This window comes from Dendropsophus ebraccatus, chromosome 1 (assembly GCF_027789765.1).
Source record: "Dendropsophus ebraccatus isolate aDenEbr1 chromosome 1, aDenEbr1.pat, whole genome shotgun sequence".
Classification (NCBI taxonomy): Eukaryota; Metazoa; Chordata; class Amphibia; order Anura; family Hylidae; genus Dendropsophus; species Dendropsophus ebraccatus.
Genome location: NC_091454.1, coordinates 205,695,437 through 205,722,832, shown reverse-complemented (window position 1 = coordinate 205,722,832; position 27,396 = coordinate 205,695,437). Strand labels below are relative to the sequence as shown.

The 27,396-nt window shown below is 42.7% G+C and overlaps 2 protein-coding genes across 3 annotated transcripts in view; one reads left to right on the top strand and one right to left on the bottom strand.

Annotated features, from left to right (window-relative positions):
• The first annotated feature begins 3,621 nt into the window (after positions 1-3,621).
• XAB2 (XPA binding protein 2) lies at positions 3,622-16,205 on the top strand. Its single transcript, XM_069945558.1, has 19 exons — positions 3,622-3,731; positions 5,380-5,528; positions 6,547-6,670; positions 6,925-7,122; positions 8,474-8,608; positions 8,813-8,977; positions 9,074-9,218; positions 9,343-9,494; positions 9,582-9,701; positions 10,423-10,554; positions 11,078-11,209; positions 11,712-11,825; positions 11,911-12,073; positions 12,153-12,343; positions 13,485-13,607; positions 13,717-13,897; positions 14,304-14,406; positions 14,500-14,603; positions 16,082-16,205. The coding sequence occupies exons 1-19, from the start codon at positions 3,708-3,710 to the stop codon at positions 16,141-16,143; spliced, it is 2,517 nt and encodes an 838-aa protein (XP_069801659.1). The 5' UTR covers positions 3,622-3,707; the 3' UTR covers positions 16,144-16,205.
• The window catches only part of CAMSAP3 (calmodulin regulated spectrin associated protein family member 3), a 62,861-nt gene continuing 51,670 nt past the window's right edge, over positions 16,206-27,396 (bottom strand). For both annotated transcript variants that reach the window (XM_069945539.1, XM_069945548.1), the window contains 13 exons: positions 26,326-26,464; positions 24,406-24,545; positions 24,214-24,289; positions 24,044-24,092; positions 23,807-23,844; positions 23,651-23,723; positions 21,723-23,559; positions 21,458-21,591; positions 20,994-21,226; positions 20,808-20,910; positions 20,322-20,440; positions 19,693-19,811; positions 16,206-18,508 (listed from right to left, as the gene is read on the bottom strand). In XM_069945539.1, coding sequence (XP_069801640.1) covers positions 18,206-18,508; positions 19,693-19,811; positions 20,322-20,440; positions 20,808-20,910; positions 20,994-21,226; positions 21,458-21,591; positions 21,723-23,559; positions 23,651-23,723; positions 23,807-23,844; positions 24,044-24,092; positions 24,214-24,289; positions 24,406-24,545; positions 26,326-26,464 — 3,363 coding nt within the window. In that variant the 3' untranslated portion in view covers positions 16,206-18,205. The remainder of the gene's footprint in view (positions 18,509-19,692; positions 19,812-20,321; positions 20,441-20,807; positions 20,911-20,993; positions 21,227-21,457; positions 21,592-21,722; positions 23,560-23,650; positions 23,724-23,806; positions 23,845-24,043; positions 24,093-24,213; positions 24,290-24,405; positions 24,546-26,325; positions 26,465-27,396) is intronic.

The window sequence follows — 27,396 nt, the reverse complement described above, 5'->3', positions numbered from 1 at the left end:
TCAGGAACTGTCCAGAGCAGAAGCGGTTTTCTATGGGGATTTGCTGCTGCTCTGGACAGTTCCAGAAGTGGAGATAAAACACCACTTCCTATAGGACATACAGCAGCTGATAAGTACTGGAAGACCTGTAATTTTTAAATAGAAGTAATTTACAAATATGGATAACTTTCTGACATTTGTTGAGTAGCTATTTTGTTTTCTCTTTTCAACTAATGAGGGCAAACCTAGGCTGATATACTTAAAAGAACGCTCTAGTTAAGACATGTATGGGGACTTACTGTGGGTAATGTACATCTAGGCACATACCTGTGGCTGATATAGTTATGGGGCTTACCTCCGCCTTCAGCAATGTACTAAAGGTGTGCAGCATGTGGACTACAGCCACATATGCTGCTGGATTCTAGCTAGCCTATTGGACAATCAAACAGTACTGCTATAGGTTGTGCTAGAGAGCCCCCTAGTGGGCAAATTTTGAAAACGATATAATAATTATACACATTGATGCAATTGGTAAGAATAGATTCAGTAGTGACCCCAATACACTTGTTTGGCACCTGTTATTGTTCACTATTGTAATTAATATATGCTTGTTGATCAGGTAAATGTTGCCAGTGATTGGCTAGACTACATGCCCACTGATAATATTAGGGTATATAGGGTGGAGATTTTAAACTCACAGTTTTCTAGTATATTACAAGAATACATTTTATTTAGTGGTTCACAGTATCATATGGCATTATTAACCCCTGAATCAGCTGTAATGTGTCATTTGAAACTGTACATTTTGATGCAGTACTGCACTGTGTAAGAGCGGCCTAAATTGACTGAATGGGCTTTGCCCTGTGCTCAGCATTACCAGGCTCCATCATGTGCTCAGCATTACCAGGCTCCATCATGTGCTCAGCATTACCAGGCTCCATCATGTGCTCAGCATTACCAGGCTCCATCATGTGCTCAGCATTACCAGGCTCCATCATGTGCTCAGCATTACCAGGCTCCATCATGTGCTCAGCATTACCAGGCTCCATCATGTGCTCAGCATTACCAGGCTCCATCATGTGCTCAGCATTACTAGGCTCCATCATGTGCTCAGCATTACCAGGCTCCATCATGTGCTCAGCATTACCAGGCTCCATCATGTGCTCAGCATTTCCAGGCTCCATCATGTGCTCAGCATTACCAGGCTCCATCATGTGCTCAGCATTACCAGGCTCCATCATGTGCTCAGCATTACCAGGCTCCATCATGTGCTCAGCATTACCAGGCTCCATCATGTGCTCAGCATTACCAGGCTCCATCATGTGCTTAGCATTACCAGGCTCCATCATGTGCTCAGCATTACCAGGCTCCATCATGTGCTCAGCATTACCAGGCTCCATCATGTGCTCAGCATTACCAGGCTCCATCATGTGCTCAGCATTACCAGGCTCCATCATGTGCTCAGCATTACCAGGCTCCATCATGTGCTCAGCATTACCAGGCTCCATCATGTGCTCAGCATTACCAGGCTCCATCATGTGCTCAGCATTACTAGAGTCCATCATGTGCTCAGCATTACCAGGCTCCATCATGTGTTCAGCATTTCCAGGCTCCATCATGTGCTCAGCATTACCAGGCTCCATCATGTGCTCAGCATTTCCAGGCTCCATCATGTGATCAGCATTTCCAGGCTCCATCATGTGATCAGCATGTCATGGTGGCCAAGAGTGGTAATACCATGTAACTTACTGTAACAGACTGAAGTACACATGTGGCTGATATAGTTGTTATATATCCCAACTGTCTCTCATCCAGTGGACAGTCCTCATTTTCTGCTGATGTTCTGCTGTCCTGGAATGGTTCCCATGTGTCCTCCAACATCTCTCCCCTGTCACCTTTTCATTTCCACACAATCTCTCCAATATGGTCACCTCTCCAATCCAGTCACCTCTGTGATCCCCCATTACTTCTATCCCTGTGCCCTCCCCATTCCCTCTCCAATCTCATCACCTCTCTGATCCCCCATTACCTCTCTACTCCCGTCACATCTTTGTTCCTCTGCCTATCCGATCTCCCACCACATTTCCCATCCATCACCTCTACTATTACCTCTCTAATCCTGTCACCTCTCTGATCCCTCATCATCTCTCTAACCATCACCTCTCTAATTCCATCCCATCACCTTTCATATCTCCTCAACCTCTTCAATCCTTGTCACCTCTCCAATCCTATCATCTCTCCTATCCCTGTCGCCTCTCCGATCCCCTCTTCAATCCTTGTTACCTTTCCGATCCCTGTCACCTCCCCAATCCCCCATCACCTCTCCAATCAGTCATCTCTCCAGTCCTCCATCACCTCTCCAATCAGTCATCTCTCCAGTCCTCCATCACCTCTCCAATCACTGTCACCTCTCTGATCCTCCATCACCTATCTTATCCCTTTTTCCTCTCCGATCCATTATCTTTCCGATCACTGTCTGTCACCTCTCCCATCCCCCCGCCACCTCTCCGATCACCATCAGCTCTCTGATCCCTCGCCACCACTCTGATCACTGTCACCTCCCCAATCCCCCATCAGCTCTCCAATCAGCCTGAACTGTTTAATCCCCCTCCATTTCTCCAATCCACCACCACCTTCTTAGAACACTGACACAGAAGAGCTGTGTAAAATTTGCTGTAACCATTGACTCCAGTGCAGCAACAGAGATGTCCAGGTATTTCTTTATTATATCACTGTCTATAAGTGTAATCATTAAGTATAACATTATAATAAATATAAAAAACTCTAATGCCTAACATATCTATCTATCTATCTATCTATCTATCTATCTATCCATATCTATCTATCTATCTATCTATCTATCTATCTATCTATCTATCTATCTATCTATCTATCTATCTCCTTCTCCTATCTATCTATCTATCTATCTATCCATCTCCTATCTATCTATCTATCTATCTATCTATCTCCTATCTATCTATCTCCTATCTATCTATCTATCTATCTATCTATCTATCTATCTATCTATCTATCTATCCATCCATCTATTATCTATCTATTATCTATCTATCTCCTATCTATCTATCTCCTATCTATCTATCTATCTATCTATCTCCTATCTATCTATCTATCTATCTATCATCTATCTATCTCCTATCTCCTATCTATCTATCTATCTATCTATCTATCTATCTATCTATCTATCTATCCATCTATCTATCTCCTATCTATATCTATCTATCTATCTATCTATCTATCTATCTCCTATCTATCTATCTATCTATCTATCTATCTATCTATCTATCTATCTATCTATCTCCTATCTATCTCCTATCTATCTATCTATCTATCTCCTATCTATCTATCTATCTATCTATCTATTATCTATCTATCTATCTCCTATCTATCTATCTATCTATCTATCTATCTATCTATCTATCTATCTATCTATCCTTTGAGTTATAGTTAGGTAACAAGTGACACTAACAACTTTCACTATGACCCTTCCTCACTGACGCTTTGAATCAAGCGCATGCGCAAACCTTAATGAGTAAGTAAATAAACTGCAAAACCTGCCCTAAACCAAGATGGCGTCCTGTGTATTGAGCCGTGATATTACGTACAGGACGTCCGTTACGTCAGTCATTTGCGCACATGCGTGGTACGGGTTCCTTGAAGGGACAATTCCCGGCTGTGACGTTGTGAGTCTGAGCCGCCGAAACCCCAACATGCCGGATAAAGAAATCGCATTTGTAAGTTACAGGTTACTATACAGTGCGGCTTGTGTGTGTATAGTGCGGGGTCTACACGAGTGAGTGAGGAATGCTGGGGGTTGTAGTCCTCTGCTAACTTATAAGTGTTTCCTTGTCTGTAATGGATATGGTGGAGGCAGCAGTGTTCTTAGACCTGTGGCTCTCCAGCTGTGGCAAGACTACAACTCCCAGCATGCCCTGACAGACGGAGGCTGTCAGGGCATGCTGGGAATTGTAGTTTTACCACAGCTGGGGAGCCACAGGTCTGAGAACACTGCTGGTCTATGCAGAAAACTGATACATTGTGTTGCTGTAGTTGTCATTATATATATATATATATATATATACTGTATTTTTTTTTATTTCTAGGCATTTTGATGCGATATTTTTTATTCGTAAATATTTTTGTGTTATTTCTTTTCCATAAACATTTTATACTGTATGCAGTGTGTTGTATGTGACTGTGCGGCAATGTGGGTGGGTGTTCTGCTTTTCTCTCTCCATAGAATTGTATTTAAAGGGTATTTTCATCTTCATGTTGAAAGCAATTATTATTATTATTATTTTTTATTTTATTTTTTTACTTTGCTATGTGAGGTCTCATTTGTATTATTGAGGATATGTACGCAACATTTTTTAATGCATTTTTGGGAAGTGCATTGAACAAACAAATATGTGCGTGTGTATATATATTTATTTTTATATATATATATATATATATATATATATATATATATATATATATATATATATATATATACACACACACACCATCCATAACCTAAACTATATACAGAGTTATCTCACTAGTGACGCTGGGAGGTATCCTAGTACACCCTGCCTCTAACAGTGACTAATATGTGTACTAAGATCACACTAATATACAGTTGACATTGCCTTATCTCATTGGCTTATCTTATTATGGAACTTACGCAGTGGGAACATGGCCTTAGGGTACACTTAAAGGGATTATCTAACGCTCACACATTTTTAACATGTTGCTGCAATATAAGAAAACATAACAAACATGTCATGCTTACCTCTCTGTGCTCCCTCAGTACCCCCCTCTGTCTGTAGCTGCTATTACTTCCAAGACAAGCTTATCTTAGGAGTGACAGCCCACTTAGCCAATCACTGACGGCGGGGTTGTCCCATCTCAGTCAGTGATTGGCTAAGGAGGCTGTCAATCCCAAGATGAGCTTATCTGGAAAGTAACAGTGGCTACAGAGAAAGCAGGGGACACTGACTGAGTGCGGAGAGGTAAGTATAACATGTTTATGTTTTCTGATATGGCAGCAATGCGTTAAAAATGTGCGAGTGCCTGATAATCCCTTTAAGTTTTTAGTGTGTGTGTGTGTGTGTATGTATAATATATTTATTATATATTTTATCTTTCCTAACTATATACTGGAGATGGTATGTATACAGTTCTATACACAACATCTGACTGAGAGCTACAGGGATGTTCAGCTAGTGACCCCACTGACATCCTCCTAGACCCTGAGAGGTGTACTACTTAGCAGCCATAAGTGTATAGTTGGTTCCTGACACAATTTTTTAATATACTTTCTGTCTGTAGTATTTTATTTATGGGGGAAGGAAATATAATATATAATAGAAAATGGATTTTATATCTCACTGTGTACAGGAAGAAGATGACCTGCAGTTTGAGGAGGAGATCCTGCGCAATCCGTATTCAGTCAAGTGCTGGATGCGATATGTTGAATCCAAGCTCTCAGCCCCGGCTCATACCCTTAACCTGATCTACGAGAGAGCGCTCAAGGAGCTGCCAGGAAGGTGAGTGGATCTTCCAGTATACAGGACCTAGTGAGGTGGCTGGATACTGAAAACAGACGCATGGGTTGTTTTACGCAGTTGTTTCCTAAATTGTGTCCCCTGTAACTACGCCCGATGGGTCCTGGGGATTCCAGTGCTAGAGAATGGTGCAGAGGTGGGATCCACATCTACCAGGCATCTATGGTACCTCCTGTGGATACTCCATGCATGTCTGGTGGGAGAATACCTCTTTATGGGTGCGTTCACACGTACAGGATCTGTTGCAGATTCAAAGCAAATCAAATCTGCTGCAGATCCTCTACGTTTGAACGCACCTTAAGGCTTTGTTCACACAGCTCTAAAGTATGGCTGTTGTTGCCGATGGCAACAACGGCAGTGCCTTGTACGCCGTAACACCTTGCATGTTCTTTTATGGGATCCCAGCCGGAGCTAATACACATAGTATACGCTCCGGCCGGGATCCCAAGCGGCGCCGCAAAGAACTGACATGTCAGTTTTCTGCGGCTGCAATTCAGTGAATTGCGGCAGTAGGAAACCCTGTCAGTTCACACAATGAAGCAAGCGGCTCCGGCCGCTTGCTTCATTGTGTACTATGAGGAGTTCTGATGCGGGCGCATGCTGATGCGCCCGCATCAGAACACTGCGTCCGGAAAGATCATCCGGCCGGTACTGCACTCACACCCTTCTCCTGGTGGGGGTCTGAACATCCAGACCCCAAACAATGGAAACTTTTGACATGTTTCTAGGAGCCGCTCCTTTATGGCACTTCCTTATTCTTTTCTTCCCCTTTTTCATCACACTTCCTGCCTGGTTTGATATCGTCAGTATAGCATTCATATGAGCCTGTTATTTGATGATATTCACCTTTCCTTATAAATAGCTGACATATCATCACTATTACCTTGAGCTTTGGATGTACCCACCACATTTTTACCTGTCCTTGTGTTACCGAGATGCCCTATGGGTAACACACAATCTGTGTGAGTCCATAAATCATTTCTACTATTGTATCCTTTAGCTACAAGTTATGGTACGCCTATCTAAAGCAGCGCAGGAAGCAGGTGAAGAAGAGATGCATCACTGATCCCGCCTTCGAGGAAGTTAATAATTGCCATGAGAGAGCGCTGGTCTTCATGCACAAGGTAAAGACTATGTATAGTTGTCAGCATACTGCCATGCTAACACTTAAAGGGGATATTTAGCGTTAGAAAACCACTCTTGGCTCCAGTTCAGGTGCGGTTTGTAATTAAGTTCCATTCACTTCAATGGAACCAAGTTGCAAAACCTGCACCCAAACTGGAGACGAGCGGTGCTGTCTCTGGAAGAAAGTGGCCATGTTTTTCTAACGCTGGATAACCTCTTTAATATTGATCTCTATGATGTTATGTCCCCTCAGATGCCCCGCATTTGGCTGGATTATTGCCAGTTCCTCATGGACCAGTGTAGAATTACCCGCACTAGGAGAACATTTGACCGAGCTCTGCGTGCTCTTCCCATCACTCAGCACCATCGCATCTGGCCCCTTTACTTACGTTTTGTTCGTGCGCACCCCCTACCGGAGACTGCCGTCAGGGTTTACAGGAGGTACTTGAAGGTGGGTGTCTGTCAGCTGTTAGCAGATGATATTTTTCTGAGAAATTTCTTAAAGGGGTGTTCCAACCTAATTTAAAGGAGAAGTCCAGCCAAAATGAAAAATCTGCTGAAGGCAGGGGGGTGCGCCACCGGCATCTAGTTTCTCCTGGGTTCTGGTGTCATCACATGCCGGTGGGACTGGCTGAGTGGGGACTCCTGAATCAGGTTGTGACATTGCAGGTAGGGGTCTGGGAGCAGTGATGCCGTACTGTTAGGGAACAGGGATGTATAAGTATACATTTATTATGTTCCGGCACCCCCCTGCCTGCAATGGATTTTTCATTTTGGCTGGACTTCTCCTTTAATCCCCATCCACAGGATAGAGGATAAGTGTGATATTACAGGGAGTCCAGATGCTTATTTTTATTAATTTGTTCCCTAAATACATAATTAAGCTTCATAAGAGTAGGGTCTGTGTGATGCCGCATAGTTTGTGATCCTGGTGCATCTGAAAGGACGCTGTTCCTGGCGCTCTCCTCTGCTCTCCCCCTTCTAATAGCACTAAGGATGGGAAGGAGGTAGTACACAGCACCATAGAACGTGGAGAGGGAGGAAAGCTTCCTAATCTTCAGGGAAGGCAGATCACACAGAGCCTGTTGATAGGGAGGAAATCCCACACAAGGCAGTCTGTGGGCGGGAGACATCACACACATTTTAAATATAATTACATAAGAGGAGGGAGAAGCCACTACAGGGAGTAAGTTCCATATTCTCCAGAATCTGTTTCAACTTTAAGGGGTTGTTTGCCAAAAAATGTTCTCTTTCTAATTAACTGGTGCCAGAGATTTGTGATTTACTTTTATAAAAAAAAAATCTCCAGTCTTCCAGTACTTATCAGCTTCTGTATGTCCTGCTGGAAGTGGTGTATTTTTTCCAGTCTGGAGAGCAGGAGAGGTTTTCTATGGAGATTTGCTACTGCTCTGGACAGTTCCTGACATGGACAGAGGTGGCAGCAGAGAGCACTGTGTCAAACTGTAGAGAATACACCACTTCCTGCAGGCCATACAGCAGCTGGAAGACTGTAGATTTTTTTTAATAGACGTAAATTTCAAGTCTCTAACACTTTCTGCCACCAGTTGATTTAAAAAGAAAAAAAGCATTTTTTTGTGAACAACCCCTTTAAGCTAGAGGAGATCCCTTATGGTCTGTAGGAGAAATCAATCTAGGAGTTAGTCTGTTAGTGAATGCAGCAGGAGCTCCTACCTCCATCTCTACCTTGCCTCACTTATGAAATTGATAGAAACAGGGGACCTTTGGTTCCTTGACGTTTCACATCACTATAAGCGCTAATATTTGTCTCCCATTCCTTTCAGCTATCTCCTGAGAATGCAGAGGAGTACATAGAGTATCTGCGTTCTGTGGACAGACTGGATGAAGCGGCCTCCAGATTGGCAGCCATTGTAAACCAAGATGACTTTGTATCAAAGGAAGGGAAATCGAATTATCAGGTGAGTGTGGGGCAGGCTGTATTCAGATGGAAGCTGCTGCTATACCGTCCCACAACCAAACCGAACCAGACTCTGCAGGGGGCATTGCCGTGGGCTGTACTTTTTTTTTTCCCCCCCCAACTCTCTGTCTCATACAGGTGGGATCCGGAGTGACAGCCCCACCTATGTTGTGCATATGGTTGACTGCTATTCTCTCCATTGCAGCTATGGCAGGAGCTGTGTACCCTTCTGTCCCAGAACCCAGGATCCATCCGCTCCCTTGACTCCGCAGCCATTATTCGAGGCGGCTTGACGCGTTTTACAGATCAGAGGGGCAAATTGTGGTGTGCACTTGCTGAATATCATACACGCAGTGGCCATTTTGAAAAGGTAATCTATTGTTCATGGCAGCCTTGCCTTTATTCTTGGCCCAGCGAGGACAATGACAATTTACTGTATTTCTCAACACAAAATGCTCTATCACAGGCTCGAGATGTCTACGAGGAGGCCATCCAGACCGTCACCACCGTACGGGACTTCACTCAAGTGTTCGACAGCTACGCTCAGTTTGAAGAGAGCATCATTGCGGCCAAAATGGAAACAGTCAGTGAAATGGGCAAAGAAGAGGACGGTAAGAATACCCATAGCCTACGTATCTTCATCTAATGCTTGGTCTTCAGTATCCTCAATAAATAAAGCGTTCTGCGCTATTTAGTGGTCCTCAGTATCCTTATACTGTCTCTTTGTGTTGTCAGATGACCTAGATTTGGAGCTGAGGTTGGCTCGCTTTGAGCAGCTGATGGAGCGGAGACCCCTTTTACTCAATGGGGTGTTACTGCGACAGAACCCACACAATATCCATGAGTGGCACAAGAGGGTGCAGCTGTATCAGGGCAAGCCACGAGAGGTAAGTCTTATACATCGATACTGCGGAATGTACAACGCTTATGTTGTCTTGTCTTTCAATGTTTTCTATGCATTTCTCCTTTTACAGATTATTAACACATACACAGAGGCTGTGCAGACTGTGAATCCTGCAAAGGCCACTGGGAAACCGCACTCTCTGTGGGTGGCATTTGCCAAGTTCTATGAGGATAACGGACAGATAGAGGATGTGAGTTGTGTACCTGTGTGTAATGGGCCAGACTATACAGCATTGGCTCTCTAGCTCTTGAGAGCATGCTGGGAGTTGTAGTTTATCAACAGCCAAAGAGCCACAGGTTACAGATCGCTGCTATACACTACACTGTACTGTACTATATTAGTAATATCACTTCATCACTTGCTACTGAAGATTAGTACAGGAATGGGGAACCATGTACAATCCAGATATTGCAAAGCTACAATTCCCATCATGTCTGGACAGCCAAATCTTTGTCTGGGCATGATGGGAGTTGTAGTTTTGCAGCAGCTGGACAGTTCCCTGCTTTAGTAACAAGAATCAATCCAATACACTCCTGGCTGATGTATTGCTTCCTTGTCAGGATGTATGAGATTACCTTTATTTCTAATCTTATACATGAGGGGGTTGTCCACTATTACAAATCTTTTATTTATATATATATATATATATATATATAATATATATATATATATATATATAACAATAGCACCACAGCTGTCCACAGGTTGTGTGTGGTATTGCCACTCCCTGTTTTTCAGTGGAGAAGAGCTGCACTATTAGGCCCAGTCTATAGAGGGATATGGCATTGTTAGTGGAGAAATTCAGCCACCACAAGGATCCCTTGGCAGAATGTCACATTCCCTTGTATGTGGAGAAAACTAAACGTGCTGTACACACTGACACGTCCATTGTTCTGTTTATTCATCCACAGGCTCGGGCCATTCTGCAGAGAGCAACGCAGGTGCAGTACACACATGTGGATGACTTGGCCTCGGTTTGGTGTCAGTTTGGTGAGATGGAACTAAGACATGAGAATTACGAGCAAGCGCTGACTATATTGAGGGTATGGAATGGTCAAAAGTGTCAACTGTGCCTATGAATTACCCCTTAACGTAGGTTATAGTTTTAGGAGATTTCTTTGGCTCAAAAGGATACTAGTTCTCCTTAAGAAGAGACATGTAGAGACTTACAGGCCACTCCTGCTCCACTGGAAATTCTGGGAAGAAAGGATATGCAAATAGCTCTTACACCACTTAGGCAAAACGCTGTCCCTTCAAGTCAGTGTTTAACTCCATCTCCCTAGTCAATGTTCTAAGATTTCTAGATGAAGTGAAACACTGATTTGAAGGGACACCATTATGCCTAAGCAGTGTGACAGCTGTTTGCATATCCCTCCTTCCCAGTAAATTTCTGATAATCTAGTACTGTATAACTTCTACTAACTCCATAAACGGAAGTTTGATCATTATGACAACAGGAATACAGCCATATTGGTTGTCACCCTTGAGCTTATGATCTTTGTTATACATTATACATGCTGACTGTTTCTCTATGTTATACTGAACAGGAATATATTTTCCTTGCAGAAAGCCACGGCAGTACCCGCCCGCAAGGCTGAGTATTTTGATGCTTCTGAGCCGGTGCAGAACCGACTGTACAAGTCTCTGAAAGTCTGGTCTATGCTGGCCGACCTGGAAGAAAGTCTGGGAACCTTCAAGGTATGACTTTATCATGGTGGACATCACTCAACTCGACTGTTTTTGTCCTTGCCCATCACCCCCGACAGTCGCAAGCAGGACAAAGGTTATAGGGAGGCCTCACTATTAGGATAGGTGCACTTCAAGGACCTGCATCATGGATACACAATGTATATTCAGATGCAGATCTTTCTTTAGGTGCCACCAACAGGTCATGCTTTGACTGTGGACACTTTTTTTTTGCATCTGTGGAACACACGTGATTTGTAGGGTTGCGTATTTGACATGTGATTGGCTAGAAAGCCGCACATGAGACTCCAATGAGCCGAAATGTACATTGGCGGGGTGGGGATTTCAGGAAATCTAACAATTCTTAAAAACTGAAAAGGTTAACCCCTAATCTTTTTACCAAGACCTACGGGTATCAGTGGGCAGATGTATACAGGCTCCTGGAGCTAACATTACACAATGTTATGGCTTTCATTCCTTGTCTTCTAATAAGGTGACTTCTCTATACCCACAGTCCACTAAGGCCGTATATGATCGCATTATTGACCTCCGCATAGCCACCCCACAGATCATCATCAACTACGCCCTCTTTTTGGAAGAACACAACTACTTTGAAGAGAGTTTCAAGGTAGGTGGACCATGTTGCTACTAGTATGTGTGCATTTTCACTTCTGATGACTTTCCTGTTAACTGTGCAGCTTGTCTTCTCACAGGCCTATGAGCGTGGCATCGCCCTGTTCCGATGGCCCAATGTGTATGACATCTGGAGCACTTACCTGTCTAAGTTCATTGCTCGGTATGGAGGAAAGAAGCTGGAGAGAGCTCGGGACCTCTTTGAACAAGCCCTGGACGGTTGTCCTCGAAAGTTTGCAAAAAGTTTGTATACCAAAACTCAACTCCTAAGATTTTGGATAAGCATTACTTTAGTCACTTATCATTTCTTTCATCCTGATAGATATATTTCTACTATATGCAAAGCTGGAAGAGGAGCATGGATTGGCCCGGCACGCCATGGCTTTGTATGAGCGAGCGACTCAGGCAGTGGAACCAGGAGAACAGTACGAGATGTTCAACATTTACATTAAGAGGGCGGCTGAGATTTATGGAGTTACACACACCCGCAGCATTTATGAGCGAGCCATTGAGGTACGGGCTTCCCTACTATTACCATGTAATATTATACTATATTACCATTTATTGTCATGTTATATAACCGTTAGGAGTTGAGTGAACTGTGAGCACGCTCGAGTTCCTCCGAACCTCAGTGTACAGCCTTTGATTAGTGGTGGCTGCTGACGTTGGATAAAGCCCTAAGGCTGCCCGGAAAACATGGTTATAGTCTATGGCTGGCCTATGGCTATATCTATGTTTTTCAGGCAGCTTTAGGAGCCACCGCTAATCAAAAGCCGCATGCTCTGGTTCGGACAAACTCGTACATGCTCGAAGATCACTCAAGTCTAATAACCATAGAGTTACCAAAGAAATTCAGTATATTATACCAAACCAGTGCCTTTGCACATTTCTATACACACATGTATATTAGGTTTCCCATTATCAAATTATTATTTATCATATCCATAGGTTTGGTAATAACTGTCTGAGCATTGGGGGTCTAACTGGTGGGACCTCCAGTGTTCACAAGAAGGGGGCTGTGTCCCCCCTGGTTGAATGATTGAGAGGCTAGATACATACACTGCTGCTCAATTCAAGCTCTGAGACTCACTAATATCACCAACCGCTGTACTGTATCTTCATGATACTCATAGAAACTACTGGTTATAATTTGGCATCCCAAGAATGAGACAACTATTCCTACGATTTGAAGACATATATTTTGATTATGGAAAAACCCTTCTAAGGACTCATGTACAGAGATCAATTGAACCATATGACTTCAAGTTTATAGAAGAGGCCTAAGTAGCATAATAGAGGTTACATGTGGCCTCCTCTATACCTCCAGATGCCTCTGATACTCTTTGCAGAGTTTTCCTATTTTCATTACAGCTAGGGGACAATGTCTGTCAGTGCCATCACAGATTCAGAATGACCACGTAAGCATTGCCTAGAGTATGTGCTTTGTCTCCTATACATGAGCCCCTAAGGCCAGGGATGTGGAACCGTTGGCCCTGCAGTTGTCCAGGCCTGATGGGCATTGTAGTTTTGCAACAGCTGCAGTTCCGAAGGTTCCCAATCCCTGGCCTAGGCAAAGGGAATGCTAATTTGAAAACTGTAGCTAGACGCCTTTTTGTAGAACAAACTACATTGTAATTTACAATTCTCTCCCCAGATCTTGCCAGATGACCAGGCCCGGGAGATGTGTCTACGGTTTGCTGACATGGAATGTAAATTAGGCGAGATTGACCGCGCCCGGGCTGTGTATTCCTACTGCTCTCAAATGTGTGATCCCAGGGTGAGTTCTCGAAGACTTTGTTATTCCCGGCCAGTACAAAGAATTATCATATTGCGTCTTATTAAAAGGTCACCATGACACGATGTTAACATAAATTTCCCTCTTGCAGTTGACATCAGGGTTTTGGCAGACTTGGCGAGACTTTGAGGTACGGCATGGTAATGAGGACACGCTGCGCGAGATGCTAAGGGTCAAGCGTAGCGTGCAAGCCAAGTACAACACACAGGGGACGTTCCTGGTGTCTCAGAGGTTGAGGGCTGAAGGAGGAGGTGCTAGTGAGGACGGCAAAGGTAAGGTTATTGTATATTAGACAGTACCCAATTGAAATATACATATGGAGGAGGAGCTCTCTTTCCCCCCCAGAAGCTGTTGGGCTCAGACAGCTCTGGCTGTGATCCATTTCAACATATGTGCTCCTTTGATCCTATGTTTGTTTATGGGGGATTTCGGAGCAATGACATATGTGTGTAGAGAGTTTTGTAATGTTAAGGTAGAAGAGTGGCTTTTCCCACTAACACTTTCCTAGGGTACCTCTATGTTCTCTTCCCCTTGAAGATCCATCTAGTGTAAAACAAAGAATCTGCAGCTGCATCCCCCTCCGTTCCAGCTTGTCTGGAGCACTGTGTGAGGAATACATATAATTCCTCATAACAAAGAGCAGCACACGACTCCTGAAATCTCATTGTTTCTTTTCAGAACCAGTGGATGAGATGCAGGCGCTGGAGCAGAGAGCAGCCGTGGTGGCAGCAGAGGCAGAGAAGGATAAACCTCAGATGAAGGAGAAGATCCTCTTTGTCAGGTTAGTAGAGCCTGGATGCTGTGTCCCCCTTCACAGGCAGCAGCATTTCACCTTGCCTTCATCTAATGACTCCATTGTGACTATTTTCTGCAGGTCTGACGCCTCTCGTACAGAGTTAGCTGAGCTGACACTACAGAATAATCCAGATGAAATCAACATAGGAGATGAGGATTCAGAAGAGGAGATGGAGCCGGACGGTAAGTGAGAAGTCTGATTCTCAGGGTATATTCATCCATGGTGGAATTTATGTACAATGGGGAATACATTTTGCATGCCCCATTCAGATGAATCTGATATATATTTCTGAATGTTCTCATTGCCCATATGGAGTTAATAGGAAAGGTAATAGCTTTATTCATAAAGATTATTTAGTGGGAAATGGAAAGAGTAGTGGGCTTTCAGCCATCTTACTTGACAGCTTTCATGAGATACTTCTTACAGTCTGTTACCTTTTAGACCTTATTCACACAAGGCAGATTAGGTCACTATTTTAAAGACAGACCACAGGGATCCAGTATTAAGGCTCTATTGCAATAAGCAAATATTGTTCAGGCTGATAATAGTTTGGTGTAATAGGTCAAGTTGAAAGGCCACAATCGGCTGAAATGCAAAATGTTGGCTAATTGTGGTCTTTCAACAAGTTAACAGATCATAATTTGTGCAGCAAAAGTCTGCAACGCGTCGCTCTGTGTAGTAGGAGCGGTGGCAGTGGGCCACCTGAACAATCTAAGGATCATTTGGGTGGTCCCTCCCACTGTCTGTGCATGTAATAGCACAGGCATCAACCAAGTTATGAGGGCGAAGTGAGTGCTGAGATAACAGTTCGGCGCTTGCTTCTCCCGGAACATTGCGTTATATAATGTGGCCTTTAGAAAGGAAACATAGGCCCAGATTTGATTTTTGCCCCTAACAGATGGCAATGAGCTTTGATTGGTCATGATTCTGTTCTGAATGGAAGGCATTATGTTAGTGTATGTAGTGGTTATTCTTATACCAATGAACAACCAAGTAAAATGGATGTTCAGACTCCATGAATTGCTAGAACGAGCCAGGAGAAGCACTCTGAGCTGAGCACTTCTCTCCCTGGCTTACGGCAGAAGATTGACACCATAGACTGTTTGAAGATTCTGCCTCCTGCAGTTTGTCAGCCGGGCGCGTCTCCTGGCTTGCTTTAGCAATGGATTTGGTGGGGATTTGAACACTCAAGACTCCAACCGATCAAAACTTTTGACAACTGATAAGTTTTGTTAACCGCTTTAGCTTTAACACTGTACTGGATAATTCAAATGATTGATCCCACTTCCAGACTCTCATATAACCATCAGTTACTACTGAAAGCTATGGAATAAGTTATTAGAAGTGCTCCCTTTTAGTTAAAGGGGTTATCCAGGATGCTTTCTTCCAAAAACAGCGCAACTCTTGACATCAGTTTAGGTGTGGGTTTGCAGCATAGTTCCATTAAAGTGAATGGAGCTGAATTGTAATACCACCCCCAACCTTAAGACAGGTGGTGCTGTTTTTCCAAGAAAGTAGCTGTTTCTCTCTAATCCAGGATCACCCCTTTAAACACAGCTAAGATACTCACTATATGAACCTAGCCTTAAAGATTAGTGCACGTGATGCATGTGTCATGAAAGAATTATAATTTTGTTTCCTTTATATCTCTGTCCCACAGAAGTGCAGCTGGAGCAGAAGTCGGTTCCCTCTTCAGTGTTCTCTGGTCTTGCTGATGACTAAAGCCATTACAACCAACCCCCCCAAATCCAGGACCACACAATAAAGACAAAAACGCCAAACTGTTCATTCTCATTGATTGTTTTTATATACAAATAATTGCAAAATCATTTAATATAGATATTTATAATAAATCTGTATGTATATTATAAATACATGTGGCGGGGCAGCTTGTCCTCAGCTATGGAGTCCAGACTCGCTGAGACAGTGCCACCTACAATTCATCCATGTTATCTGTAGTATGTTTATAAATAGTGTGTGATGCATCGCTTGAGTTCTGTGAGGGTGTGACCTTGATCCTCAGGGGTGGGGCTTAGCACCCAATCAGTTCTTGCAATAATAATGTGGGGATGAACATGGTGTAGATATTCCCCTTCCCCCAACATGCCCAATTCCTCTAGACCCTTACAGCAAAAGAAAAGATAGGGCGTGCTCCAGGTTTTATGTTTCCAAGCAGCAGAATATAAAACCTTTCTATGATACAAGAGCCCACCATCTGTATTACAAAGTGTGCTTGTGCAGAGCGTAGTCATCCACCCTACCATTTTATACTGTCATCGTTTGTGCTGACTATAAAGGACATAAGATTGTAAAAAGCTACAATTATATTCGGTCACAAAAAAAAATGTTGCTTTGGGCTGGTAGAAGAACTGCAAGTTTCAGCATTCTCTAGGAGTGGCAGAGTATATCGAGATATCAGAAGTCATAGATATGGGAAAAGGGTATCTTGCGATAACAGTTGTATGTTGCATTAACCAATGCAGAGGAGATGGCTCAGTATGTACATGCACCAGGGTCGCAGATATACTCGAGTCAAACATCTGCCTTACAATGCTTTCCCAAGAGGATATAGGACCAGTAAGCTTATCGGAAAGAAGGGGTAGAACATGTGCAGCCCACGATCCATTCCCACCACAATTCATACATATAAACAGCTTCGATCCAGGTTTCAGCCCAGAGACTTAGAATATACAAATATCTACAATTTTCAAGACCAAAGAAAAGAAAGGGCAGAAGGAGGTGCAACACGATTCATTCTCCACCTAGTGGCTAGAACGTAAAAAACACCAACATTTCTTTCTTTGCCTTTTTTTTTTGTCAAAGTCAGGGGCACCTAGGCTACTAGGATCCAGCCCCTGTAACTTAGGATTTATAAAAACAAAGAAAAATATATTACAGAAAGAACTGGCTTACCAATATACCCAAAAACGAAGAAAAAAAAAATACAAACACCCTTCCTACATGAAGCAATCCACAACCTGGAGGAAATAATTTAAAGCTTGATGTATGCAAGCACAGATACAAGACAAGGGCAGTTCATTGATACATAGCACTATACGTGCGGCACAACACTGAACCATAAGCTACCAGTAGAGCTATGTATGTGATGAAGGGCAGTCAATAGAAGCAAGGCAGTGGATACCCACCATGGTTGCAATTCAAATGATGAATAGGCAGTGAAAAAAAAATGTGCTAAATAAGTGAAAGGCAGTGAAGAAAAGCAGTGGTCGAAGTAGCTATGCCAACATGACACTTTGCTACCTTCAGCCAGTAATAGACCACAAGTCAACTGGATTTATCGCTTCAGAAGGCAGCAAGAAAACAGATTGATGGTAGAGACCAAGAAAGAAAAAAAAAAAAAAAACATCTTTAGGAGCAGATACATCTGCCATTCTGTACTGTGTAAAGAGTAGAAGGCACCAATGCAACTGGTGTTAAATATAGTTGTGATAGATATGTGGCACCAAGTTCATGGAAGGCACCAGCTTGGCACATCGTCTAGGTCAAAAAGATATCGGAAGCTACTGGACCTACATTCATAGACAGCAACGGTCATCATTTCACATCATAGCCTATACAACCGGCATCTACAGTGTGAGACCTTCTAGTGAACACATTGGGGATAGCCCCGTACCTGGCCTACATTGTGAACTCTTTCCCTCCCCCGTGTTTCAAAAGCTAGTATTGACAAACCCTATTGGGGAGAAATTAAAAAGCGTCCGAAGTAAAAAAGACACGACCTAACAGATGCTTCCCCAACGTGGTATGGGTCCAAGGTGGATACTTATTTAGGAGTACCGGCTTTTTTGGGAGTTGTGGGCCTTTTGCTTTGCCAGAGATGACCTTGGATTGTAAAGGCATCAACGCTCATGGACATTGTCTTGCTGGGTATCTGAGTGAACCGTTTGCGGTCTGAACTGTACTTGTAGATCTCTTCCACCATGGACAGGCTAATCGATCGTGGACCGTAGCCTGCCAGACGGGTTAATTCATCAGTCTCGGAAGAAAATGTATAAACTGCTCGAAACTGGCAACTGCTGTCCCGGAACAGGATGAGAAAATGGTTAGCTTGGCTCTTTTCAATGTCCTAGAATAGAAGAAAAAAAATATTTTGGGATTACCCACATTAGAGAAGAAGCCGAGAGGCCACACCACCTAATAGAGCCACCATCTATTTCATACGGAGAACTCCCAAGGGATTCATCTATTTAAACTTTTATGGGTCCTCCTAGGGTGCCCTTACACAGTCCTTATGTAACTAATCTTGCATAATCTTACCTTAACCCGTATATTAAGCATGCTCTACACCTTTAGATGTTGTTAGAAATTGGAACTAGATATGACCTAAATACTTCAAAACAATTGGCACTCATTTTTAATTATACAGCAAATCTGCACCTCCTCCGATGACGTCTGTGACAGGAAATTAGGTCAATGGAAATCTAAGCTACTAAAACCTAGCAATTCGAGTATTCAGAAGACTGGGATGTTGTTAATGGATGAGTACCTAATACCATTATTACTATGGATGATGTACTTTCCCAACAGCTGTAGACCATTGCGTTATAGTGATAGTTGTGCCCGATGGGAAGAGGATCGGAAACAACACATATCTTGGAACCAGGGTCATAAGCAACTGGATCACCATGTAGCGATATAGTTTCCTAAATGTGTCCATACACTTTATAGTAGGGGGTTTGGCCGACTGTAGAACAAGGTATATGGTGCCCAGGAAGATTATGTCGGTGGAAAGAAGGGTCCGGTATAATGGATTTTTGCAGCCTTCTGTTCTTGGAGGGATAAGCCAGGGCCAGAACAGTTTAGCTATAGTTTACCCCTTCCTAAAGGGAACACACAAATGTTCAGCTATGCCAAACATTTGCATGTATGGGCAGAACAGGAGAGAATTACTAGCTAAAAATATTGTCATAAAAAAAAAAAAAACTTTTTAAATGTCAACAAGTTTACATCAGTCAAGTCTGAGAATGAGCTAGGAGATGTACACACGCAGTGCATTCACTCCCGGGTCTGTGTCACGTGACCTAGACAGACTTCCAATGCAAGTCTATGAGTCCCTGAGGGAAGAGAAGCACATAGCAGGGTAGTAGTCTCCCTGATCGTTCTAATGATCTGCCTAGGTATGAACACTCGGATCTTGACTGATAAAAATTTTAAAAGTCTTTAAGGGTAAGGCCAGACAACAAAGGTCATATGGACATATGACTGGACAATAAAACTAAAACTGTACAAGGACAGTCCGTATCTGCTCACCTCTAGCACTTTGTTCTTCTGCGGTTCATTGACTTTGCCTGCTAGGCAGCAGTGGGACAATGCATTGTGGATGATAAATTTGTTTGATTTTGCACTTGGCTCTTTGTACAGACGAGGACCTGGAAGTAGAAAGAAAATAATTCAGGAAAACAGATTCTAAGAAATGTGACTTCATTTCTTATCAGATGTGTGTAGCCATGCTTTTTAATGTTGCTAGAATTGAAATGTACAGAAGTCTACTTGGCTGACTATGCATGGATAAAAAATAGTGGAGATACTGCTTTCAAAATTAGCTGGGTGGACAATCAAACTGGGCGTATGGAACACAGAGGCATACACGAGCCTGCATTTGTTTTCAATGGGTATTGGAAGAGTTAACCTATACTCTTTGGAGAAACAAAAAAAATTGGGTAATTGAATTCAACATGCCCAATCCAACTTTACTCTAGCATTATCATTGAGGGAAGGGACAATATGGTATAATAGTTGGCAAGTCCAAAAAGCTGACTTTTTTCTAAATGGGTATGGGGTCCCTTAAGTTACATTCTGACAGCTGGTTACATGATGATCAGCACTAGATAATTAAACAACAAGTGACAATCAGTACAGCACACAAAGAAGTAGGTTACCTGTATACTCTGGGATGGAGGCTGGAGATGACGCAGTAGAACCAGTATCCCAGTCCTTGTCTCCATTCAGCGTAAAGAGACCTCGGTTGGGAGACACTAGTCCAGAAGGGGAAACCGCCCTGAAAAGGAAGAGGAACATAAGGAATGGAATCAATATTAAGGAAATTCCATGACAAATATCAGTGTCTATGGGGTTGAAATGTTTGTTAGTTTTTGCACTAAAATTTGAACTTTAAAAAAAAAAAATAAATACAAAAACAAATAACTTTGGACGTTGGAATATGTGTTTAAGCTGCATGCACTGTATTGAGAAGCCATTATACTAATAGGGTTGTTTTTAGGGGGCAGCATACTAGGAAACTGTAACATGTTAGTTCTCTAACATACTTCCAAAGTACTGAACCCTAAAACTATTTTACTGATATGTTTTGGTAGTCTGTACTGTTATAGAGACATCACGTGATAACACAGAGGTGAAGGCTTTACCTTGGTGATCGAGGTGATTTTCTTAAAGTTCCATTTCCATTGTCATTTCCGACAGTAGACAGGGACATGGTGGACTGAGAATAGACTTTACTCAACTTGGAACCTAAAAACAAAATGAAATTCTATCATCCCTATTACATTAGACTGTTGTGAATCCACCCTATCCACCATGATTACCAATCTTACCTAACAATCCTCTTACAGGGCTTCGGGAAATAACAGAATCATCATGGAAGACTGTCTTGGGGCGAGGTTTTTTAACAGCCCTAACGGTCATAGGCTTTTGCCTAAGGACTTTATCCAGATCTTCCATAATTTTAAGCTGTTGTCGGCGTTGGTACTCTTGCCTAGTGAAGTCCCCTCGGCGCTGCACTGCCTCCTCCTCTTTACGTTGTTGTTCCTCCTGTTGTTGCTGTCGACTAGGAGGAGGAGGGGAAAAAATTGAAAATTCAACACTAAAAAGCAAGAATTTGTTAATGGCAGCATGTGATGATCCGTATCCATGGCTGGCCAAAGAATTCCCAAAATGTTGTAAGTTGTATAAGTCGGCTCACAGGTTTATTAATAAATGGTTTGCAGGTCGTCTGGTGCCACAACAGGCCCCCTGACAAGTCCACCCATTCAGACTGGAGTAACATGCCTGCTATTACCTGGCCTCCTCTTTCTTTTCTTTCTCCTCTTCTTGCCATTGCTTTCTTTTCCGTGCTTCCTCTACCCTCTTCTGCTGTTTCTCCAGCAGAGCCGCCCTTCTTTGTGCCATCTCATCCTCTGTCCGTTCTCCACCCTGGAGACAGAAAATGATTTACTACAAATCAATTTACTTCATCTCAAGTTCAAGCAAATTTCAATCAGGAATCAAACAAAGAATGCAAAATGTCTGTGTCCGTAAAATGGGTATGTGCCCAACTTCCTTACCTTAAAAAAGAATCCAACTCCTCTCTGCAATCCATCCTCTCCTGGAGTTCCTTCTAAGGAGTCCATTCCATCTACTTCAGCGTCTTCTGTAGGCTGCAATTCAGATAATGGAATCTCGATCAAACTACTCCGTTTTGTTTCCTTATCTTCTCCAGCCAAAGACCCAACTCCACTACTCTGAGGAACAACTGAAGCCACAGGGCGCGAATTCCCATAAACCTCATTTGTTGTCTGAGTTTCCTCATTTTCACCATCTTGCTCTTCATCTGCGAAATGTATGGAGGACCGTGTCTGGACTGGAACTTTACTGGGGGAGAATTTACGTAAGTGAGGTATGGTGTCCACATTCTGAGGTGGGGTGAGTACTCTGTTTAGAGGTGGAATTTTAAGCTCAACAGGGCGAGTATTTTTTGGACTCTTAGGTGCAATAGGTTGTGGTTGCAGTGATCTTCTTGTATTGGGCTGGGGAGATTTTGGAGCTATGCGTGATGGTGACTGTGAAGGGGATGCTGGGGAAGAACGAGGTGTTTGGATCTCCCTTGTAAGTCTAGTAGGTGGCGATGACCTTGGCCGATGAGCTGGAGGTGAGGCCTTTGAGGCTGGTATAACCCAGGCTTTACTTTCTTTCTTCATCAGCTTCTCCTGTTGATCTGATAGTCTTTTCATATCGGACTGGAGAGAGGATAGTGCAGAGTTCAGCTTTGCTACTGCTTTGTTGTACTCGCCAAGATTTTCCTCTAGTCCTGCTTTTGTGACATCTGGGGAAAAGCTAACTTGTTTCTCACTGCGACTTTTTGTAGTTGCATCAGGCATCTGCCCATTAGTTTTCTCTTCACTTGGTCTCTTCAGTTTTCCATCTTCATTTTCCTTAGGAAGCCCCTCGTCTGGAGACAACTTCAAATCGTCCAGTTCTTCATCTTCTCCATCTTCTTCTCCATCCCTCTTTTTTAACTGGAGGAAGGCACTCTTTCCAAGACGTTGTCGATGCTTTGCAAATATAGCTTCTATTCTTTTTTTCTGGGCCTCGATAGCCTTTCTTTTCTCTTCAAGCCTAGCTCCAAGCTGGTTCATCTCAGAGTTCAAAGCTGGGCTCTTAACCGGGGACTCTTCGGCTTTTTGTGCCCATGTGGTTGTATTCGGAGAGTTATTAGGTCCTGAAGATGGAGAACCATCCGTGTTAACTTTGGCATCAAGTTTTTTCTTGCGTTCAGCAAAACTTGTCATCTTTGCACCTGACCCAGCGGAAGAATCGGCCTGGGAGCTAAGAGAACTTCGACTGGATTCTTGAGTATGTCTGGTCTCCTCTGCATCAGAATCCAGGCTGTTATCTCGCAGAACAGAATCATCATCTCTTGATAGCCTTCTAGAACTATCATGTGTTCTGTAGACACCCAAATTTGGAGCAAGTTCCTCTTCAACCTTAGATGGCTTAGATTCCTCTGGTGAGTGAAGATAGAAACCATCTGGTGCTCCCTCTGGGAGTAGACGGGTTTCTGAACTGTGTATAATCTGCAAAGCTTCTTCAATAGTTGGGAGATCAGACTGTGGTCCTTGTCCACCACTTGGTTTCTCCTGAACCTGCAGGTCATTGGTTCCCTTCCCAGTTAATGGAACTTTTTTGAAGGTGCGGGGTTGCATTGGAAACTCTGATCCATCCTCAGGAGGGGTATAGGTAGCACGTGTAACACAGTTTGGTGAGGATGGAGCATATACTGGAGGAGTCAGGCTGTCTGAGCTAACAGATCGAAGAATGTTTACAGGGTTCCCCATTACAATATCAACATCACTGTCAAGCCCAAATGGTATACTAAAGGAGACTGCTTGGGACAGAGGATGACTGTGGAAAGAAAAGGAAAAAAAAAAAAAAGTGAAAACAAAGCACCTACAAATGTTATATATTCCAATTTCTAAACAATAAAGCAACACACCTTAATGGATTTTTCGACCAGGTCTTTCCAAATCCATCCATGTGAGACATTGATGACGAATGAGGCAACGATCCTACGAGACAAGGTCAACCATTACTTAAAATGGTCATGTTTAAAAACACTAACAACTTATTTGCAGAAAATTCTGAGACTTACCTGTGGTTCCAGGTCGGAAGTTAAATACAGGAGAACCTCTGCGGGAAGAGGGAAAAAAAAAAAAAAAAAAAGATTGATACTATGGGTCAGAAACATTTAGGACAAAAAAAAGCATAAAAATAAACTTGTTCTTGGTTGGGGTCAGCACATTTGGGGTCCTTGCTGTAATAGAACTAAGGAAAGAATGTATATACTTCAGGATGAAGCCTAACAATAAAACTGGCAACGTATACCTACCCCCCACTTTGAGCACTCAATGGCGTTGTACACTCATTTCCCGACAAATCTATAAAAAGGAACATCACAAAACAGGTTTAAAAAAAAAACACACCAGACAAATGTACAATAAAATTTACTTTATCAGTTGTGGGTGAAGTATGATGAACAGAGGGTCCCGATTTCCGTACCTTTAGGTTGAACAAACTCTGGTTTCGAGACTTCAAAACAATAATACAGGTCCGCTAACAACGAGATGAGATTCACCTGATGAGGGGAGTGGAGAAAGAAAGAATAAATCAACCAACCATTAAACAATGTTATCACAATATAGGGGGTCTAACCTCCAGCATAAATGGTGGAAGAAGTCTCAAAAATCTTACCCGCAGGGCAGTGGGCACATACAGGAGATCCTCCAGGGAAAGTGGGCAAGATGGTGGCAGATGATCGGTATAAAAGTCTCTTAGAAGCTGCAGGTTGTAGAGACTGTCAGCCACTGACATTGTATCCTTCAAGCAAACATCTGGAAAAAAAATAAAAAAATGTCTAGAAAGAAGGTGTCGATTCAACAATAAACACCAAGGAACTAGAGATCTCTTTGACTTCAGTCGGGTCCATCAGGTTTTCATCTGGCATCTATTTATCTGATGACCGGACAAGAAAAAATTACTACTTGCACAATCTTTTTTTTTTTTTTTTTTTATGTCCACTCAGATCCTGCAAAACTATCAGAACTTGCAACAGAGCTCTGACACAAGTGTCAACCTAGACTGCAGGATCAGACTACACACAGGGTTGGTTTGTAGTCTGTTACCATAGACACATAGGTGTGTGTAGGACACAGGCACTCAGACATGGGTCTGCACAGGAGCTGTATCTACATACTGATAGGATATTTTTAAAGGGGTTATCAAGTGCTACAAAAACATGGCCACTTTCTTACAGAGACAACACGACTCTTGTCTCCAGTTCAGGTGCGGTTTGCAATTAAACTCCATTCACTTCATTGGAACTGAGCAGCAAAATCCCGCCCAAGCTGGAGACAAGAGTGGTGCTGTCTCTGGAAGAAAGTGGCCATGTTTTTGTAGCGCTGGATAACCCCTTTAATTAAAGGGAATGTATCAGCTATATTGTTTTTTACTGATCAGACCCAAGTACCAAAACAGGTTACTTTTTTCTATTTTTTTATACATTACTATGGGTGCAGACATTTTGCCTGAGCTGGTTTTACAAAGTTTAGGAATATGCTTTACGGCCATTTCAGGTTTCGCCTCAGACAGCAGAAATCCTAGAATAACCCCTGACAACAACACAGAAGGCTTCTGAGCATGCTCAGTGACCTCTATAGAGGTCATTCTACAGGGAGGGGGGCACTGATGTCACCTTTTACTGTACTCCTGTCTATGGTAACAAAGAGAACACTGCTGGGAAATGATCTGTACAGAACAGGAAGTCTTAGCTTAGCTTTAGGCCTAGTGGCCAAAATGGAAAGGGCAACATTTTAGGATTACTTTATAATATAGGTATTAAAATGGAAAAATTAAGAAAAGGAAAAAAAAAACACCAAAAATTCTTAAAAAAAAAAAAAATGAATTAAAAAAAAGTCACTGTCATTAATAATAACATTTGCCATGCCATTAGGCATGTCAAAAGTTAATGATCGCAGCGGGTCTCACTGCTAACAGTGTATTTACACAGACAGAATATTGAAGCCAAATCCAGGGATGGATTTGAAAAGAGGAAAAATCTGAGGCCTTTCCTTTATTACCTGTTCTGTTTAGAGTCTGTGCCTGACTTTGGCTTCAAAACTCTGTCAGATAATCTGGCTGTGTAAACGCACCATAAGACCTGCTGTGATCAGGAGATATAGCCAGGGAGCAGCAAAATCCACTCCCTGGCTGCTCACTAATTCCGACAATGTAGCCTCATAGACTTACATGATCGGAATTAACCGATTAGGAGATACAGCCAGGGAGTGTATCACACGGCCATCGTGCTCTCTCCCCAGCTATATCTCCTGATCACAGCAGGTTTTGTCAGTGAGACCCGCTGTTATCAATAACTTTTCACATGCCTGATGACATATCAAAAGTTATTTTTAATAACATGTACTCTTAAAACAATAGGTTGTGTTTACTGAAACATTCCTTCTAAAAGCCATTGTCTACGCTAGATGCGATGATGAGTGATTAAAAAGAAAAATTTGCATAAAAACTTTGTACCCTCAATAGGGGCTCTCTAATCATCCCTTTAGCCTTTTGCTGCACTCCATTGCTATAAATGACTGGATCGGTACAACTCACCCTGCAGTCTGAGCTCGCCTGGGCAGTAATAGTGGATCATGGCGGCCAGGGCACTCCCATTAGATAAGTCTCTCAAAGATGATACAGATGTAAAACATGGAGTCTGTCTGGACAGAGCTTTGTCTTTCCGATACCGGATCTAGTGAAGAAATCAGGAGGGAGGGAAAAAAAATATTATTGGCAGTGTACAGTGAACAAACATGGCTGACTGCTACAAGGTGCATAGGGTCTAAGCGTGTAAAATATACTACAGACATACGTGAAAGCTACAGATTCGACACGGCAGTCAGCTAGCCCTCTCCGGTGTTATATAAGTGACCATTATATAGGAGGCTTTACCAGCAACCTACAGCATTGAGTGCAGGGTGTGGATGTGAGCACTTGTTTTATTGTTATAAGGACTACACGTGTGTGCGCAACAAAAGTCATGGTGATATACATTACAGGCCGGCGTGTGAACAAGACATGCAGCCACTACAGGGGTGTGTGCACAAAAACAATACACATTCAGCAAGCTGCGGAAAAAAAACATTACGTAACAAAAAAATATGTATATATAGAGCACCATACAAAACTGGCAAGGTTTTATCTTGTTAAAGGGGGTTAATGGCGCATTCACAAAAATAAGAAGAACATTGGCCAGATCTGGTTTTCTTCCATTCACACTTGTTTGAATAGAGGTCACAAGATTCCTATTATAGCCTAGGGACTATCGTGAGGGACAGTGAGCCCATTCATATGATTACCAAAAAAGGGATGTCCTAAAATTTCCACCTCGGCACATAGAAAATCAGTCTGCTTATTGATAAAATCTATAGTTAGTCATGAACACAGTATCTGAAGAGTACGAGATCCCCATCATTTGACTTTTAATGGTCAAACTGGCCCATTACTGTACCAGAGAATCCTCTGGTGGGCTCAGGTACTTGTTTGACAAAATAATGGGCCACAAAGGCCGACAGAAGACAACCCCACCTAGAGGTGACTTTGGAGCCATCCAGTTGACAATAGGATCTATTCCTTATTTGATGATCATAAATAACCTTTTGGATTTTCTCGATGATCTGTCCC